The sequence below is a fragment of the Megascapheus bottae genome, chromosome 14 (genome assembly GCF_031878675.1).
Source record: "Megascapheus bottae isolate mThoBot1 chromosome 14, mThoBot2.hap1, whole genome shotgun sequence".
Lineage (NCBI taxonomy): Eukaryota > Metazoa > Chordata > Mammalia > Rodentia > Geomyidae > Megascapheus > Megascapheus bottae.
The window spans coordinates 32342223-32358990 of NC_143522.1; the positions used below are offsets into that span (position 1 = coordinate 32342223).

The window sequence follows — 16768 nt, forward strand, 5'->3', positions numbered from 1 at the left end:
TGCTGTGAGCTTCCCCCTTCTGTAGCTCTACTCACAGGCTGTCCTCACCCAGGCCGTGTCCCACTGGCCTCCAGACTGTGGGCGTAGGAGGTGGGTCCGGTCCGTCAGGACTCAGGAGACCCTGAGGGATGGGTGGGGGTCCCCAGGGGCTGCCCTTGCAGGCAGAGCAGGCAGGCTCCGACCTCAGGGTGAGGCTGGAGGCTGAGGGGCTCACCTTTGCAGGGCCTGTGTGCACCCTCTATGGAAAGGGCCTGTGAGAGGCTTCAGAAAACCCATGGACTCGAGCACTTGCAGAGCCCTGTGAAGAACAGAGCTGTGGCCTGGGGGAAGGCCCAGGATGGATGGCATGGGTGGGGGGGGGGGATTCTACCATGGGTAGCACCTGTGGAATTCCTGAGCCCATGGCTTCGTACCCGACGTACCCCACAATCCCAGCTGGGGCCCAGCCTTGAGCTAAAGAGCTCAGGGACAATGCCCAGACACAGAGAAAACCAGGAGGGGCAGTACAGACACACAGATGCCAGGGCATCTGAAGACACGAACCCTGACTGCCCTGCCAGCCCTCTCTCTGTGCCAGGCCTAGGGGCCCACGACAGGTGGGCTTCAGGCGAAGCCCTGGAGTCCCGCCTTCCCGAGTGTGTGTATGTGTATGTTTATGTGAGTATGTGTGTACATGCATATATGTGTGTACATGCATGTGTGTATGTGTGCATGCATGTATATATGTATACATGCATACGTGTGTATGCATATATGTGTACATGTGTACATATATGTATATGTGTGCACATGTGCGCATATGTGTGTGTTCATGTGTGCGTGCATATGCGTACATGTATGTATGTTCATATGTACATGTGTGCACATGCATGCATGCCTGTGTGTGTGTGTGTGCCTGTGTAACATGTATCCTCCCCACTGGCCCAGGGCCTGCACAGGCCCCATGGTGTCGTGGTGTCAGGTGCTGGTGTGGTGTCCAGGGGAGCTGAGGATGAAGGTTCGCGGGCAGCTGGGGCCGGGGCCGTCCAGCCCTGGGTGGGGCAGAGTCGGAGGGCGTGGGGCAAGCCATCTAGAGGACTGTCCTCTGGAGGCCTTGTCTGGAGGCCGTCGTCTGGAGGGCTTCATCTGGAGTCTGGAGGCCGTCATCTGGAGGGCTTCATCTGGAGTCTGGAGGGCTGTCGTCTGGAGGGCTGTCGTCTGGAGGGCTGTCGTCTGGAGGGCTTCATCTGGAGTCTGGAGGGCGTCGTCTGGAGGGCTTCATCTGGAGTCTGGAGGGCGTCGTCTGGAGGGCTTCATCTGGAGTCTGGAGGGCTGTCGTCTGGAGGGCTTCATCTGGAGTCTGGAGGGCTGTCGTCTGGAGGGCTTCATCTGGAGTCTGGAGGGCGTCGTCTGGAGGGCTTCATCTGGAGTCTGGAGGGCGTCCTCCCGGCCTTCCTGCAGCACCGCCCCCGTCCCCGTCCCCTCCACCCCCCCACCCCCCGTCCCAGTCCCTGTCGCCGCCCCGGCCGCCCTCCCTTGTCCCTGTCCCTTGTCTCCGTCCCCGTGGCCATCCAGGCCGGGCCCGTCCCCCTTCTCCCCGTCCCCGCCCCGTCGCCGCCGGGCCGGCCGGGGTCGTGGCCCGCCCTCGGGGCGCCCCTCGCGGTCGGGGCGTGGCCGCGGCGGGCGTGGCCCCCGGGCCCTGAAAGGCGCGGGCCCGACGGGCGCCGCCCAGTCCCGCGGAGCCGCTCCAGCCGCCGCCGCCATGCCCAAGTGCCCCAAGTGCGACAAGGAGGTGTACTTCGGTGAGCGCCGCCGCCGGCCTCCCCGCCGGCCTCCCCGCCGGCCTCCGCCCGCCGCCCTGGGCGCCCGCACCCGAGGGGCCGCCCTCTCTCGGCGGCCGAGTGGAAGCTGACGCTTCCGCAGCGCGGAGACCGACGCCCCGGGCGCCGTCCCGGGCTCCCGGAGGGGAGGGGGGTCCCGGGCTCCCGGAGGGGTGGGGGGTCCCGGCCCCCCGGAGCAGACCCTGGAGCAGGGTGGTACCTGGCCGCACCCCGGCCCGGGCGGAGGGAGCAGGTGGGCCGGGGCTGACCGCAGCCCCCCGGCCTTGCTGGGCTTCCGCAGCTGAGCGGGTCACCTCGTTGGGCAAGGACTGGCACCGGCCCTGCCTCAAGTGTGAGAAGTGCGGGAAGACGCTGACCTCCGGCAGCCACGCCGAGGTAGGGGGCGCCCGGGGGCAGCGGGCGGCTCGGGTGGCCCGACCCCCCCTCACCGCCCCTCTTTCTGCAGCACGAAGGCAAGCCCTACTGCAACCACCCCTGCTACGCTGCCATGTTTGGGCCTAAAGGTAGGTGCCGGGGTGAAGGTGCTGCCCGCCCCACCCCAGGCCCCAGCCCGACCCCAGGCCCCAGCCCGCCACCTCCTCTCTCCTCTGCAGGCTTTGGTCGGGGTGGAGCCGAGAGTCACACGTTCAAGTAGCTCCAGGTAGAGCCCCACCACCCCAAGATGCTCCTTAGGTCTCCACACTGGGAGCACAGGGCTATGGAGGGCACTCACATTTGTCTCTTTCTGTGCAGGCTGTGGAGATCCTGTCCCCAGCCATCCACTGGACCACAGCCTGTCCAAGGCAGATGCCAGACCTTACCCCTGGACACCCAGGCTCCTGGTAGCCTTCCGTGCCCTCAATAAAGCCAGAGTGCTCTTGAAACCCTCGTGTGTGTGTGTGTGTGTGTGTGTGTGTGTGTGTGTGTGAGAGAGAGAGAGAGAGAGAGAGAGAGAGAGAGAGAGAGAGAGAGAGAGAGAGAGGTGCTGGTGAGCACCTGCTGGTGTACTCATGCCAGCCTGCTCTGGGGGAGGGTTCCCAGCAGCAGAGGCCCTGGGCTCAGCCTTTCCTGCCACAGCCACCACATGCCGCTGGCCACTGTCTTCCTGTAGGTGAAGCCACAAAGGGAGCCCAGGCCGCCTCTCCAACTCCCAGGCCCACAGAGGTACCCTAGTCCTCCTCAGTGGTTCTGGCCTGGCACAGGCCGTGGCCAAGGGGTCAGCCAGAACAGGCCAGGGAGTGGGTGAGGCTGGGTCAGAGAGTGAGTCTGCTGGGGTTGGTTGCAGCTTCCCTTTCTGAGAATCTTTAGGGGAGTGGTGTGGTCTGGTTTTCCTGCCTGTCACCCCGCCCTGTCCCCACGCCTCAGATTTCTGCAGGGGACCTTACAGCAGCACGCAGGCAGTATCTCTACTTCTGTTCTCTGCCCAGGCCCACCCAGGGGCTGCTCTTCTGGGACTTGAGGTCTGGCTGTCAGCCCTGGAGGACATTCCACTGGGCCATTGGCAGCTTCACACCCCCAGGGATAAGGCCTTCTAAGAGGCCTAAAGAGACCCCGCAGTCCTGGCCTTTCCCAGCCAGGTCTGCCTTAAGGCTTTAGTGGGCGGTTGGATTGCAGACAGCCAGAAGGCTGTGGGGAAATCCTTGAGGTGGTTTTTAGGGCAGTGTCTGTGAATGGGCGATTCTGGAATTCCCAGAGGTAGAGTTGGGGCCACAGGGCTTTTAGCTATCTTGGATGCAGCACAGGGAGTGGAGGATGCGGAGCTGGGTTTCTGGTGGTCTGCTTGAGCGCTGCCTGGGGAGGGCTGCTGGGCTGAGCCAGAACGCACAAGGCTTTAAGGCTCTGCAGCACTGGGCAGGCAAGGCAGGGTGTGGTGAAGCGTGCACAGGGGGGAACAGTAGCTTCCTTCCTGCAGCTCCTCTCCTGCTTTGCCCTTGTCCCAGAGGATCGTGTCTCTCCAACAGCCCCCCTTCCCGTCTCCACTCCTACGTGCCCTCAGCTCACAGCCAAGATGGGACTCTGACTTGGGGTGAACTCTCAGCAAGCTAAGATTTGCAGAAAGGGCAGGCGTCAGCTAGGCTCCCAGGCAAAGTCACCGAGAGGTTAGGGGGAGCCCTGGGACACTGGTCGGGAATTCACGCTCTGTGTCCAGGGCTCAAGGAAGCTGGCGAGGCACTAGGGTGGGGTGGGGTGAGGGTGGCCTGGTCCTGCAGGGAAGGGAGCCAGGCCAGGGCACGCTGCCGGGCGGCACAGGAGGGGGGAGTGGAGTGGAGGGAGGCTGGGCCTGGCCCTGGAGTATGAGGAGGCCACGGCAGGCTGTGGGCGAGGCGCGGGGAAGTCCCTGCAGGGGCGCCATGAAGGAAGCGTGCCTGCGGCAGAAGGGCACTGGTGATGAGGCGGATGGCAGGCAGAAGGAAGGGCTGGGCAGGCGAGGGCAAAAGGAGGGCAAGCCAGGCCTGGGCCCTGCCTGTCATTCTGGCTGAGCTCTGAGGGTCGAGGTTTGAAGCCGGCCCCGAGTTCAACACCCAGAGCCAGCACCAAGAAAAAATGGCCGAAGGCTGGGCCCTGGTTCCGGGTGTCTGTGGGCCTGGCAGGGGAAGGAAGCGCGCCCGCCTCGCTCGGAACGCGTCCTCCCCTCTCCGGCATGCTGCACCTGTCCTTCCGCCCCAGGCAGGCGCGGTGCGCCCGGCGGGGAGTGAGGGGTGCGCCCGGGGGCGGCCGTGAGCCCGGGGGTGGGCGTGCGTCCTGGGGGTGACCGTGCGTCCTGGGGGTGGCCGTGAGCCCGGGGGTGGGCGTGAGCCCGGGGGTGGCCGTGCGTCCTGGGGGTGGGCGTGAACCCGGGGGTGGCCATGAGCCCGGGGGTGGGCGTGCGCCCGGGGGTGGCCATGCGCCCCGGGGGTGGATCCCGGCCGGACCCGCGCCGCAGCGGGCTCGGTCCGCTCTCCCTGCCCGTGCCAGGCGGCCTGCGGCGAGGGCCCGGCGCCCGGCTTCACCCCGACACTGCTTCCTCAAGTCTCCTGCAGGCAGGCGGCTGAGACCCGGGCCTGGACGCGCGGCCGGGAGCGGGGCGGAGTGGCCGGGCCTCCGCTCCGAAAAGCTCACCTTCAGGAGCGGCAGAGCCCGCAGAGCCCCCCGGGACCCCACCAGGAAGATGACGCGGCCAGGCTCGGCGCCTCCTGGTGGCCTGGCCTGGAAGGCTTCGCGGAAAGCACCAGGCGCCAGAGGCTCCGCCCCTGCCTGCGCCCTCCACCCTCCCCACCGCGCGAGGCGCTCTGCCGACGGGCGCGCGCGCCCGGGCGTGGCGCTCCACCGCCGTGCGTGCGCGCCCCTGGCCTGGCGCTCCGCCCCTGTGCGTGCGCTCCCCGGACGTGGCGCTCCGCCCCTGTGCGTGCGCGCTCCCGGCGTGGCGCTCCGCCCCTGTGCGTGCGCTCCCCGGGCGTGGCGCTCCGCCGCTGTGCGTGCGCGCCCCCGGCCTGGCGCTCCGCCCCGTGCGTGCGCGCCCCCGGCTTGACGCTCCGCCGCCGTACGTCGCGGCGTTCCCCTAGGGTTGCTAAGCGGCGGGGAGTGAGGCGCTGATTGGCGGGATCCGGGCGGGGCGGGAGACGATTGGGCCTCCAGCGTCCGCTGGAAGGAGCCGGCGGTGCCACGGAGCCGGAAGCGCCCCGCGCCCAGCAGGAGAGGCCGCGCGGAAGATCCGGGCCGCCGCTCATTGGCCAGGAGCTCCGCGATCGGTGGCTGAGCCGGGGCAGCCGTGGCGGGAGATCCGAAGCTGCCGGCTGCATGGGGAGGCGGCGGCGCAGGGTGGACGGGGCGGCCGGGGCTCTGCCCGAGGCCATCGCCGCGCTGAGCCAGTCGCTGCCCTCCGGGCCCAGCCCCGAGGTCTTCCGTCGCGCCAAGTTCGACCGGCCGGAGGCGGTGAGGCTCTCGCGGCGGGCGCGCGGGCGGCGGGCCCGGCGCGGTCCGGCGCCCCGCTGACCGCGCGCCCTTCGTGCCCCGCAGGCCCCCGCGCTCCGGCAGCTCCTCCTCCGCGTGCTCCGGCCGCCGCTCGCGGACCGCGCCTCGGGTACGCCCGCCCCCCGCGGCCCCGCTTCCCCGGCGCCCTCGTCCCAGCCCGCTCCACGCGGCCTCGGCCTGGGGCGGGCGCCCTGCTGAGCGGTGGTCTCTTCTCCAGAGGCCCAGGCCAGCGTGGTGAGGGCGGCGCTGCGTGTCCACGGCTACCCGCGGCGTCCACTGTCTCAGCTTCCCGAGGGCCGCTGCCCCGGCAGCCGGGAGCTGCTGCTCGCCCTGTCCTGGCTCCTGGCGCGAGGCCCGGTGCTCGAGCAGCTGCTTGCCCGGACCCGAGTGCAGCTGGGGGACCGCGTGCCTGCGTGCCCCGTGAGTATGGGCCGGAGCCCTGGACGTCTGCGCCCCTGTCCTCGGGAGCGCAGGGTCCTCTGAGGATGTGGAGGCCCCTGCCCGCGGCCGATGCGATCCGAAGCCGGCGTTTATGTGTCTGTGGGTGCTGTGGCGCGGACTCGGGCCTAACCACTGCCCCTAAGCTTTTTTGGTGAAGGAACCACAGCTCTGTTTCCAGTTGGTTCGTGTTTTAGTGGTCAACGGGGCTTTGATTCTTTTTAAACCCCCGTCTCTTGAGTCTGTGGCTCCTGGCAAGGGTCTGCCTCCTCTTTTCTCTCCAGGGTGAGGCCCTGCCTAGCTTCGGTCCACCTGTACCCCACGTGGAAGCAGGGGGCCCTGTGGACCTCCGCCAAGTGCAGTGGATGATGGGAAAGCTGCGGTTCCGCTGGCGGCATCTGCTCTCCAGTCAGCAGGAGCAGTGTGCCCTCCTGAGCAAGGTACGGGCACTCAGCGCTCCGCTTGGAAGCTGCTTAACCTTCCAGCCTCTCCTTGTGGCCAGTCCCGCTGGGCTCAGCAGGATCCAACCTGGGTTTGCCTGGATGTGAGCTTTCCCAGGCCTGGCTGAGGCTGGAGCCGCAGGGAGGTTCCGTCCTGTGGAGTCTGGGAACCTGAACTGATTGTGGAGGTCGGGGACCAGGACAGGGTAGAGCAGGTGGGCAGTGCTGGGGTATGGAGCCAGCGTGTCAGTGTTCTCAGGCCGGGTGTCTGCCAGTGCAGTTGGCCTTGTCACCAGAAGTGGTAGTAGCCCTCATCTGAGGGCTCATCTACGCCATGGGAGGGTTTCCTTGCCGTGTGTGACCAGCTGCCGCCTGGCCACTCGACATGCACCTGCTTTTCCAATGTCCTGGGTGTTGGCGTTTAGGGCTGGGGAGCTTCTGTAGGCGTCTGCAAGCCGGTAGGGGCTGCTGCAGGTTCCCAGGTGTCTAGCTGTGTGCCTAGTGTGAGATCAGTGCCGGTGGATGGTTGGTTGTGGCCTAGAGGTGTTGAGACTACGTGTGTGCCTGCCTTCCCCTAACAGGCAGGTGCTTCCCAGACCCTTCACTGCCTCTTCCCTGGCCTTCGCTCCAGCAGCTCCACCGGCTCAGAACGGGCTTCGTGCCTGCCGCCTCCCAGCCTTTCCTCTTGGAGGACTTTCCATGCCTCCTAGACTGTCAGCTGCTCTGTGTCCCGCTGTGTCCTCTCTGGACACTGTGCCTATCTGGAGGCTGCTCCTCGGCCATGTGGCTTTTGGGCCACTCTGAGAGCCCGGAGGGCATGCAGGTGGATCCTCTACCACACCCTACTCCCCAGGGCTTGGGTATGGCAGGGCTACGCCTCTCTCTGCTGAGCCTGGGCCGGCCCTGGATTGCCTCAGGCAGGGTGTGGCTCTCTGAGCCTGTTTCTGAGTCTGTTACTTAGGCTTGGAAGGCCCTTGCACTGCACTAGAGCAGCCTCGGTTCTGGGAGAGGCGGCCTCACTCAGTCTGAGTTCTGTTCTGCTGTTTCAGATCCACCTGTACACTCGGGGATGCCACAGTGACCAGCGCCTCCGCCACTTGTCCGTAGCTGAGGCAGAGATGCTCAGGGACCCCGAGGTCGGCCGTCAGGTGAAGGCTAGAAGCTTGCTGGGCGGGTGTGCCTGCTGTGGGGAGTCTGCGTGGCGGCAGGTCTTGGCCTCTGTGCCTCTGGGTGTTGGTCAGACCCACGGTGATTGTGGTGACAGGGATGTCCTCCCGTGGTCTTCCTGTCTCGTGGACTGTCCACCTCTCCAGTGGTTTAGATAGGAACGGGCTGCAGTTGGGCTGCAGAGACTAAGGGAGGGACCTCTGGAACGGAGGTCTAGAACTAGCATCGGTCTGCAGTGAGCCTGGAACTATACAGATGTCAGCTGGAGCACAGGGCGGACTTCAGGGTGCCTGCCCTGCCCTTCAGAGCCAGCGTGTTGGGAAGAGTTTGCGGAAGCCAGCCACCTGTGGGCTCCCTGCTGCATACTGACCAGGCTCTGCTCAGGGTCTTGGGGGTTCTAGGCAGAACCTGGGTCTTTACACAGGGGTGGAGGGAAGCTGGGCTTTGAACTTGGACACCTGTGTGGCTTCTGGAGCTGCTGGGCTGCGGAGAAGAGTGTGCGGGCTCCTCCCAGGCTGTCCCTTCATGGCCACCCATCACCTGCCGTTCCCTCCTGGTGGCCAGCCTTGTGCTAGGGCTTCCAGACCATCCCAGATACGAGGCTGGCCCTGGGCATGTCCTTCCGAGCAGAAGAGCAGGAGTTGAGGTGTGTGACCCAGGCCCAGACCCCTTCTCTGGCTCTTCTCCCCAAGCCCTATTCCTCCACTTTATCCTAGACCTCTCCTGCAGCCTGGGCAGGGGAGCCAGGGGGACCCAGGGGTTTGGGGAAGATCTGGCTCCTGATTGCGCTGTCATCCCTTGCGGCTTCTGGGGTACTGGCTGGCAGATTCCCCCCGGAGCTTTATGCTTCTGGGTGACCTGTGTCCCCTACTTGGGCCAAGGGAGCCTACCTGGTAAACCTGCCTTGCCTTCAGTGGTGGTTAGGACTGTGGCCCTGCCTGAGGAGGCCAGGCCTAGCTGGTCAGGGCCTGTGCTTGGCCTTGAGGTGCGGAGACAGCTTTTGGGGGACTCTACGTGCCTTGGCTCTGTCCCCCTTTCCGAGATGCCGCATCAGCTGCCTTTCTGCTGGCATGTTGAGACGTCCATTTTTGGAGGAGTTTTTCTCTTTAGGGATGGCTGGCTGGCTGTGAGCCCTACTTGCTGTATTCTTGTTTCCAGAGTCTGACTTCCTTATCTTTTTTATTTTTTTGGTGAATCATGGGGCTTGAACTCTGGGCCTGGGCACTGTCCCTGAGCTCTTCAGCTCAAGGTTACCACCTTACCCCTGGAGCCACAGTACCACTTCCCCTTTTCTGGTGATTCATTGGAGATAAGAGTCTCACTGTCTATAGTGTCCAGGCTGGCTTTGAACCATGATGCTCCTGAGTAGCTAGGATTACAGGCGTGAGCCATCACACTGGCTGACTTCCTTATCTTATAAGGCTTCCATCTCTCCATGACTACAGAGTGGTCTGGCCTCTCCTTCTTCTGGACTGGCTTTTGGCTGACATCAAAGCCAGTGCCCCTTCTGGCTCCTCCGTTCTCAGCCCCCTGGAGCCAGAAGTGGGCGTATTCAAGAGAGAGCAGGCATGTGCTGTCCTGTCTCTCAGAGGCTCTGGGGCCCCGATGCAGCAATCCATGTGTGGGCACACTTGCCTCAAGTGCTGGCTGGGCCTCTAACTCGGCAAAGTGCCCTCCTGGCTGAGTGCCGCAGCTGGGGTCGTCGGCACCCATCTCTGCGTGATCAGAAAAGAAACACTACGTTAGGAGTCTAGCCAGCCCGGGGAGCCGAGGTCAGAGCAGGCCCAGAGCACGCCTGGGCCCTGGGCCACTTCCCTGGGAACCTGCCTGCCAGCCCTCCAGTGCGGGTCTGCTTGTGCAGAGACAGCGGGTGTAGGCTGTGGGGAGAAGGTGTTTCCTCGGTTGGCGCCTAGCCATCTCCCCAGTGTGCCTGTCCTCTCTGAGGCACCTGCCGCTCCTGGGGAGGGGTTACCGGCCCCACGGTCCCGAAGCCGTGTAAGCCTCCCCTCTGGGTCTCCCCTGCTCTGGAGGGGGGGGCCTCCCCGGGCCTGAGGCCTGCAAGGAGGCATCGGGGTGGGGAGGAGGTGGGCGTGCCCACACAGGAAGTCAGTTAGCAGGTGTCTGCACGGCCCGAGCTGTGCAGTCCAGCTGTGATTGCTCCCCAGCTGCTGCGGGCACTGGAATGTGAGAACCTGCGCCTGGAGGCAGCTCTGGAGTGGCGGCGCTTGGAACTGGTCTACTGGCAGTGGATGGTGAGGAGTCTTTCCTGCCTCCCTTCCCACTCCTGGCCTCCCCTCTGTGGTGGGCTTGGGAAGGGGTGAGGTCCAGTCCAGTTTATGTGGTACTGAAGAATCAAACCCAGGGCTTCATGTGTGCCAGGCAAGCACAACCCCTACGCCACATGCCAGCCTCCATTGTTACTTTCTGGTGAGGCCCAGTGTCACTGGCCTTCACGTTAAGTCCTCCTGGAAGTCTGGGCTTGCGGCCTTCCTGTGGGGCCGGCCAGTCCACTGTGGGGCGCTGGGGGCCATGGCTTTCCCTGTCCCTTCTGGCCGGAAGCCTGTGTGCAGGCTCATGATTTCTCACTTGGGTTTCTGTCAGGATACAGTCCTGGATGCCTGTCTGGAGAGCCCCGCCCTGGCCTCACACCCCACACTCCCGCCTGTGATGGCTGGGCAGAGTCTGAGCAAGTTGGAGCTGACAGCACAGGAGCTGCATACCCTGCAGGAGGAGCTGCAAGAGCTGGTGGGGCCCCGGAGGGCTGCCTGGCAAGCCCAGGTGAGCCCTTGCCTCCAGCCCCATCTCTACCACCTCCCCCTGCCTGGCCACTCATTGGGAAGGGCAGAGGTGATGCTTTGAGCCACTGGTCTGGTCATCTGGTTTAATTGGATTAAGTCTGGTACTGTGGTAAAATACTCCAGTGGAACCTGGCCTGTCGCTGCACGGGGCAGGTTTTGTTGCAGGTTTAGGGGATGGTGGGGGGGGGGAAGGGGGAGGGGGGAGCGACATGGGATCGTTTGTGGTCTGTGACCTGTTCTGGCTCCTAGCAGCGTCCAGCTGACATTCTCATGCACATGTTCTGGGCTTCAGGTGCTGCATGCTGTGCTGTCTACCTCTTTGTTCTGAAGCTGTAATGTGAGCCTCCAGGATGACAAGGGGACCCCCGCCCCGCACTGGCTGTGCTGCAGCCTGCTTAGGGGAGCTGGGGCTCCCCTCCCCTCTCCTGTCTCTGCTTTGGACCAGTAGGAGGGTCTTGAGAGGCTTGAGCTGGTTTCCTCGGGTCATCTGGAGAGGGGTTAGGAGTGAAGGCTCACCAGTGTGGCCTCCAGCCAAGGTCCACTGCCCACAAGGTCCTGTGGTGCCTGCTAGGGCAGCCGTGCCCCCTGTCCTGGAGGATGGGAAAGGGACATGTTTTGGAGTAGATGGGGGGGAGGTGGTCAGATGTTCCTGAGGGACCTCTGCGCTCCAATGGGCCTTGAGATGAGGTCTGCCAGGGCTTTCAAGCCCACCCCTAGCTCTTCCCTGAGGAAGAAGCCTTGGGTCTTGAGGGGCCTTTTTTTTTTTTTTCCCCCAGTCCTGGGGTTTGAACTCGGGGTTTAGGCACTGTTCTTGGGCTTTTTCAAGGCTAGCGGTCTACCAGTTGAGCCACAGCACCACTTCCAGCCTTTCTGTGTATGTGGTACTGGGGAATGGAACCCAGGGCTTCGTGCATGCTAGGCTAGCGCTGGACCACTAGGTCATGCTCCCAGTCTCGTGGGGATCCTTTTTTTGGCCAGCAGCTGCTGGCAAGGGACTCGGGCACTTGGTAAGGATGAAGTGAGTGTGGGCTGGTCTGGTCACCTGGCTTGAGGGTTGCTGGAGCTCTGTGCTATGAGGGTGGTAGTTCCAGGCTCTGGAGCCACGGTGTCTTTTCCTGTGCAGGCTGGAGGCCTAGGCCAGGGCCCGGAGTGGAGTACGTCGCGGAGAGCTCTGCAGAAGGCCGTGGAGCAGGAGCTGGAGGTCCTGCGGGTGTCCTGGGAAAACTCTGTGGGCCCTGCCCATCCTCCAGGGCCCCATCGTCTGGTGAGGAATGAGGACGGGGCTCCAGGGGCCCAGGGCCTGCCCGCAGTGGAGGCCATCAGGACGTTGAGGATGCAGGTGGCCTGTCGGGAGGCCATGCTGCGCCAGCTGCAGGAGCAGTGCCGGCGGGAGCTGGCCAGGGTGGCCGCAGCTGTTCCGGGACTGATTTGGATCCTGCCACCCAGACGCTGAGGGCTGAGGGTGTGTCCTGTGCCCCATGCCTAGGAGTCTGGCCAGGGCTGGCACAGAGCTCAAGCCTCGCACGCTCTCCGGGTCTGCTGCTCTGACGGTGACCAGAGCCCAGCAGCTCGGCTTGCAGTGTGGCTGTGGGCATGGGCTGTCCCTCCGGTGGGGTGGGGGTCTTGCCATTCCCGACCTGGAGGTCTGAAATACATGCGGCAGCCCTCCCCGGGGGCTGGCCCTCCCCTGTGCTGTTCTGTTTTGGGGTGGGGAGGAGGCCCTGGCAGAGGTGTTACGAGACTGAAAGTCCTGAGGTGGCCCCGGGGCCAGCAGCACAGGGCGTGTTGGGACCTGAGAGGCGGCTGTGGAAGCCCGAGTCTCCGAGCAGAGCCGTGCTGCACCCCGCTCCTGTTCCCCCAGTTCACCAGCTCCAGGCTGAGCTGGGGAGCCCCTTCTTGTGTCGGCCTGTGCGGTGGGGGCTGCATAGGCCCCCCAGGCTGTGCCGTTTCTCTGAGGGTGGTGCCTGGGACTGAGATGTGGCCGCAGTGTAGAAGGGGGCCTTTGTTCTCGAAGCTCAGAGCAAGCTCAGCCCTGACAAAGCCTCCTGTGTCCGGATGCACTCACATCCGGGTCCAGTGGTCCTCCCCTCCCCTCCCCTGCCCTCCCCTCTCCTCCTGCCCCCCTCTCGCCAACCAGAAGGGACAGGCCGTTCCCAAGTCCTCCAGGCCTGCCTCCCTTCTACTCCTCAGGCTCTGCATCCCCACGGATACTGGGCAGACTGAGGAGCCCGTGAGGCCTTCCACTTCTCTGCCAGCCCAGACGGAAAAAAACACCCCCCCCCCCAACTGACCATGTCTGTAGCTGGGGGCATAGCTCAGCGGAAGAGCACGTGTATGGGGCCCTGGATTCCGTGCCCAGCTCCTCAGTTAGGGATGAGGAGAATGAAGACCATAAAGGCAAATGAGAGTTGTGTGACAGAGATTTGTTACGCAGGGACCCCACAGTGCTGCCAATTGTAAGGACAGACGTGAGTGAACAGGTGAGGCTGAGCGGAGAGGGAAGGCCCAGCTGCGGCAGGGGTCATGGGCAGTGGCCGTCACACGTGCGGGGTGGCCATGTTTCCAGGTTGCACTGTGGTGTGGGCAGACCAGAGATCTCCGGTCCCGGGCCTTTCCCAGAGTGCCGCACATAGGTGCACAGGTCTGCACAGCTGCAGGGTGCAAACATGTGCCATGTGGCCAGTGGAGGAAGGGGAGAGCACTCCAGATATGGAGTGCCAAGCGTGCTGATCTGAGGGACCCTCTTCAAGAAAAACCTCATGCTGGGTGCAGGGGCTCACTCCTGTCCTCAGCTACTCAGGAGGCCGAGATCTGAGTCGTGGTTCAAAGACAGCACTGATGTGCGTGACACTCCTCTCCAGTTAACCACCAGAAAACCGGAAGTGGAGAGGTGGCTCAAAGTGGTAGAGCACCAGCCTTGAGTGAAAGAGCCCCGGGTCAGAGCCCAGGCCTGAGCTCAAGCCCCATGACCTTCAAAATAAAAATAGCAGGAGGCCAGGAGTGTGGCCTAGTATAGAGGGTTGTCTAGCATGCATGAAGACCCGGGTTCGATTCCTCGGTACCACATACATAGAAAAAATCCAGAAGTGGTGCTGAGGCTCAAGTGGTAGAGCTCTAGCCTTGAGAAATTCCAAGGACAGTGCTCAGGCCCTGAGCTCAAGCCCAGGACTGGCAAAAAGTAAAACCAAAAATAGCAGGACTTGGGGTGCGTCTCTGTGGTCGGGCACTTGGATATGTAAAGATGTACGGTCAATTCCCAGCACAAGACGAAGCCTAGCCATCACGGGGCACAGGGCAGGACCAAAGAGAGCTGGGATGGCACTGCTTCCAGTTCCATCACTGGCTTCTGAGCCACAGGGGAGGGGTGCCCTGCCCCCGCCCCCAGCTTCAGCTGTTGTCCAGACTGGCGTAGTAGCCAGTCGAGTTTGACAGGACCAGGGCCCTCAGGAGCCCCAGTCATGGAGTGTCTCAGAATGGCCATAAAGTGTCCCAAAATCTGAGCTGCCATGAAGGAAGCCAAGAAGTGGGCACTACGTCCCCAGACCCTTTAGTGAGGTGGCCCAGACTGCCCGGCCTGGCTGCTGTGTCAGCACGGCCTCGCGGGATGCTGGGAAGGTAGCAGAAGGGACTGTGGAGGGACTGTGGAGGAACCTACGTCAGCCGAGAGATCCTGGGCTGGATGCGCCTCTAGCACTCGGTTTCCCTTTTCGTCCTCCACTGCTGGCTAGTTTGTTATCGTCTTCTTTTTGTCTGTGTGGGTCACGTGGCTTAAACTCAGCCTGGGCACTTTCTAGGTTCAAGGCTACCGCCGTACTCTTGAGCCAAGCCCCACTTCGGTTTTCTAGGGGTTAATTGGAGATAGAGTCTCAGGTCCTCTTGTGCCTGGCTAAAATGACTTAAGAGAGGAGCCGGAAGGAGCAGTGAACAGTGTGAACCCACACACAAAGTGCGGTGGGCAGTGTGGGAAACCTTGCTGCTCCCGGGCCTCGTGCTGCACGACTGCGGTTGTACCAGCAGCTGCAGAAGCCTGCTGACCTGTGAATCCAGGCCTCTCATCTCTCATTTGGGGACATTTCTGGCTATAGTCCCTACAGAGGTGTGAGTGCTAGGGTCTTCCGGGGGGGGGTGTGGGAGGGGAGCCAAATCCAAGAATGATGGAGACACAGCAGTCCCTGGATGGGCTGGGCAGAAGACAGCACAGCTGAGTGGCCTCAGAGGGCCAGGCTAAAAGCCACACCCCTGTCTGGAGGCCGGCGAGTTCTTACCAAGTGCAGAGGGGGTTACTGCCCTGTCCTCTGTGACACAAAGCTCTGCTGAGTTCCTGGCTCCTGAACCACTTTACACCAGGAGCCAGGCCAACTGGTGATGGAGACAAACAGGTGGAGACCACTGGGACCCCAGAGGCCCTGGAACAGAGCCATGTACAGGAGCTAGACCTGGGAGGGGGCAGACCTCACGGCCTGTGGTCACCTGCTCACCAGCTGTCCTCCGTGGCTCCTTGTCTCTGTTGCGGACCTGGGGCTGCTGAGAATTCCTGAGGCACAGAGCACTTAGGCCTCAGTAATTTTTTTTTGGGTGCCAGGCCGGGGGCCTGGGGTCAAGGTCTGGGTACTGTCCTCTTGCGGCTAGCGCGCCACCATTTTGAGTCACAGCTCTACTTTGGATCTTCTGATGGCATAGTGGAGATGAGTCTTGTGTAGGGCTGGGAACGTGGCCTAGTGCTTGCCCAGCATGCATGGAGCCCAGGGGTTGATTCCTCGGTACCACATACACAGAAAAAGTGGTGCTGTGGCTCAAGGGGTAGAGCACTAGCCTTGAGAAAGCCCAAGGACAGGGCTCAAGCCCTGAGTTTCAGCTCCAGGACTGGCAAGGCCAAATGAAAAAAGTCATGGACTTTCCTGCCTGGGTTGGCTTTGAACCACCATCTCAGATCTCAGCCTTCTGAGTAGCTGGGGTTATAGATAAGAGCCACCAGTGCCTGGCTTGTCTTAAAAAAGTGCAGTGCTTCATATGAGGAGGGTTGGGTCTCAGACTCTGCACACCTTTTCAAGCCTTGATCAGATCGGACAACTCACCTGGATTTCTGGTCTGCAGTGACCTTGTTTTCAGAGGTGCTGTGAACCCAGCTTGGCAGAGATGTCCCAGGGAATTACCGGGGCTGACCTCGGCAGGTGCTCAGGCTCCTCCCGAGGTACAGGAAAGGCTGTGTGTCCCTGGAAACTTCAAAGCACCTGCATACCCCTGAGGGGTCACTGTCACCCAGCCGCCTCAGCCACAGCTTGGAACTGCAGCTCTAGCTGAGGGAGGCCTTTGTGCCTTTCCATTCTGTTTCTTCCTGCTGCCAACCTCTAGGCTGGTTGGTGTCTCAGAAGGCGCTGTTCACAGGGGCCATACACCCAAGACAGGCCACAGGCACCAGAGGTCTGGGGACACCCTTCTGGACAGGGACGGCCGGTGTAGCCCGGTCCCCACCAGCTCCTGCGTCTGTGACGCATGTCCGTCCCCTCCCACACAGCCTGGCCTCTGCTCCAGACCCTCTTCTTCTGTCTCATATCCTTGCCATGAAATAATGGTTTTGAAATGAGCCGTGGGATGATCTTGGTCCTCACCACAGGCCTGAAAGCAGCTGGGCCACCAACCATGGGGCCAAAATGTCCCAAACCGTGAGCCTAAGTAAACTCTTCCTGGGTTGATCATCTTAGAGTGATAGTACTGGGAAACTGGCCACCGGGTCAACCTCTGGAGGTCAGGATACGCAGAGCTCACAGTGAAATGACCGGTGGAGTAGGTCAGAAGAGCTGGCATGGGAGCTCTGTCTGTAACCCTAGCCCCTCAGGAAGCTGGGGACCGTGGTTCAAAGCCAGTCCAGGCAGAAAAGCTGAGAGAGGAGCTGTGGCCCAAACCCCAGGTCCAGCACATAAAAACTAGAAATAGAGCTGTGGCTCAAGTAGTAGAGTGCCGCCATTGAGGGGGAAAAAAAAATAAGCAAGTGCCTAGCATGCAGGAAGTCCTGGGTTCAATTCCTCAGTCCCCCACACAGAAAAAGCCAGAAGAGGAAGCTCAGGAAAAGAGCCAGGCCCTTGCTGGAGGGGAGGGCGTGGAAGAGTCTCATGGACTCTCCTGCCTGGGCTGGCTTTGAACTGTGATCCTCAGATCTCAGCCTCCTGAGTAGCTA

At 62.7% G+C, this 16768-nt stretch overlaps 2 protein-coding genes across 2 annotated transcripts; both read left to right on the plus strand.

Moving 5' to 3' along the window:
* The first annotated feature begins 1683 nt into the window (after window positions 1–1683).
* Crip1 (cysteine rich protein 1) lies at window positions 1684–2683 on the plus strand. The gene is made up of 5 exons (XM_090344959.1): window positions 1684–1781; window positions 2101–2195; window positions 2266–2323; window positions 2414–2460; window positions 2553–2683. Exons 1-4 carry the CDS (start codon window positions 1742–1744, stop codon window positions 2452–2454), a joined length of 234 nt encoding a protein of 77 aa, XP_090201085.1. The 5' UTR covers window positions 1684–1741; the 3' UTR covers window positions 2455–2460; window positions 2553–2683.
* A 2683-nt stretch (window positions 2684–5366) lies between these two features.
* On the plus strand, window positions 5367–13846 carry Tedc1 (tubulin epsilon and delta complex 1). The gene is made up of 8 exons (XM_090344963.1): window positions 5367–5711; window positions 5796–5860; window positions 5963–6170; window positions 6473–6628; window positions 7678–7776; window positions 9961–10047; window positions 10397–10573; window positions 11717–13846. The coding sequence occupies exons 1-8, from the start codon at window positions 5577–5579 to the stop codon at window positions 12044–12046; spliced, it is 1257 nt and encodes a 418-aa protein (XP_090201089.1). The 5' UTR covers window positions 5367–5576; the 3' UTR covers window positions 12047–13846.
* The last annotated feature ends 2922 nt before the right edge of the window (window positions 13847–16768 follow it).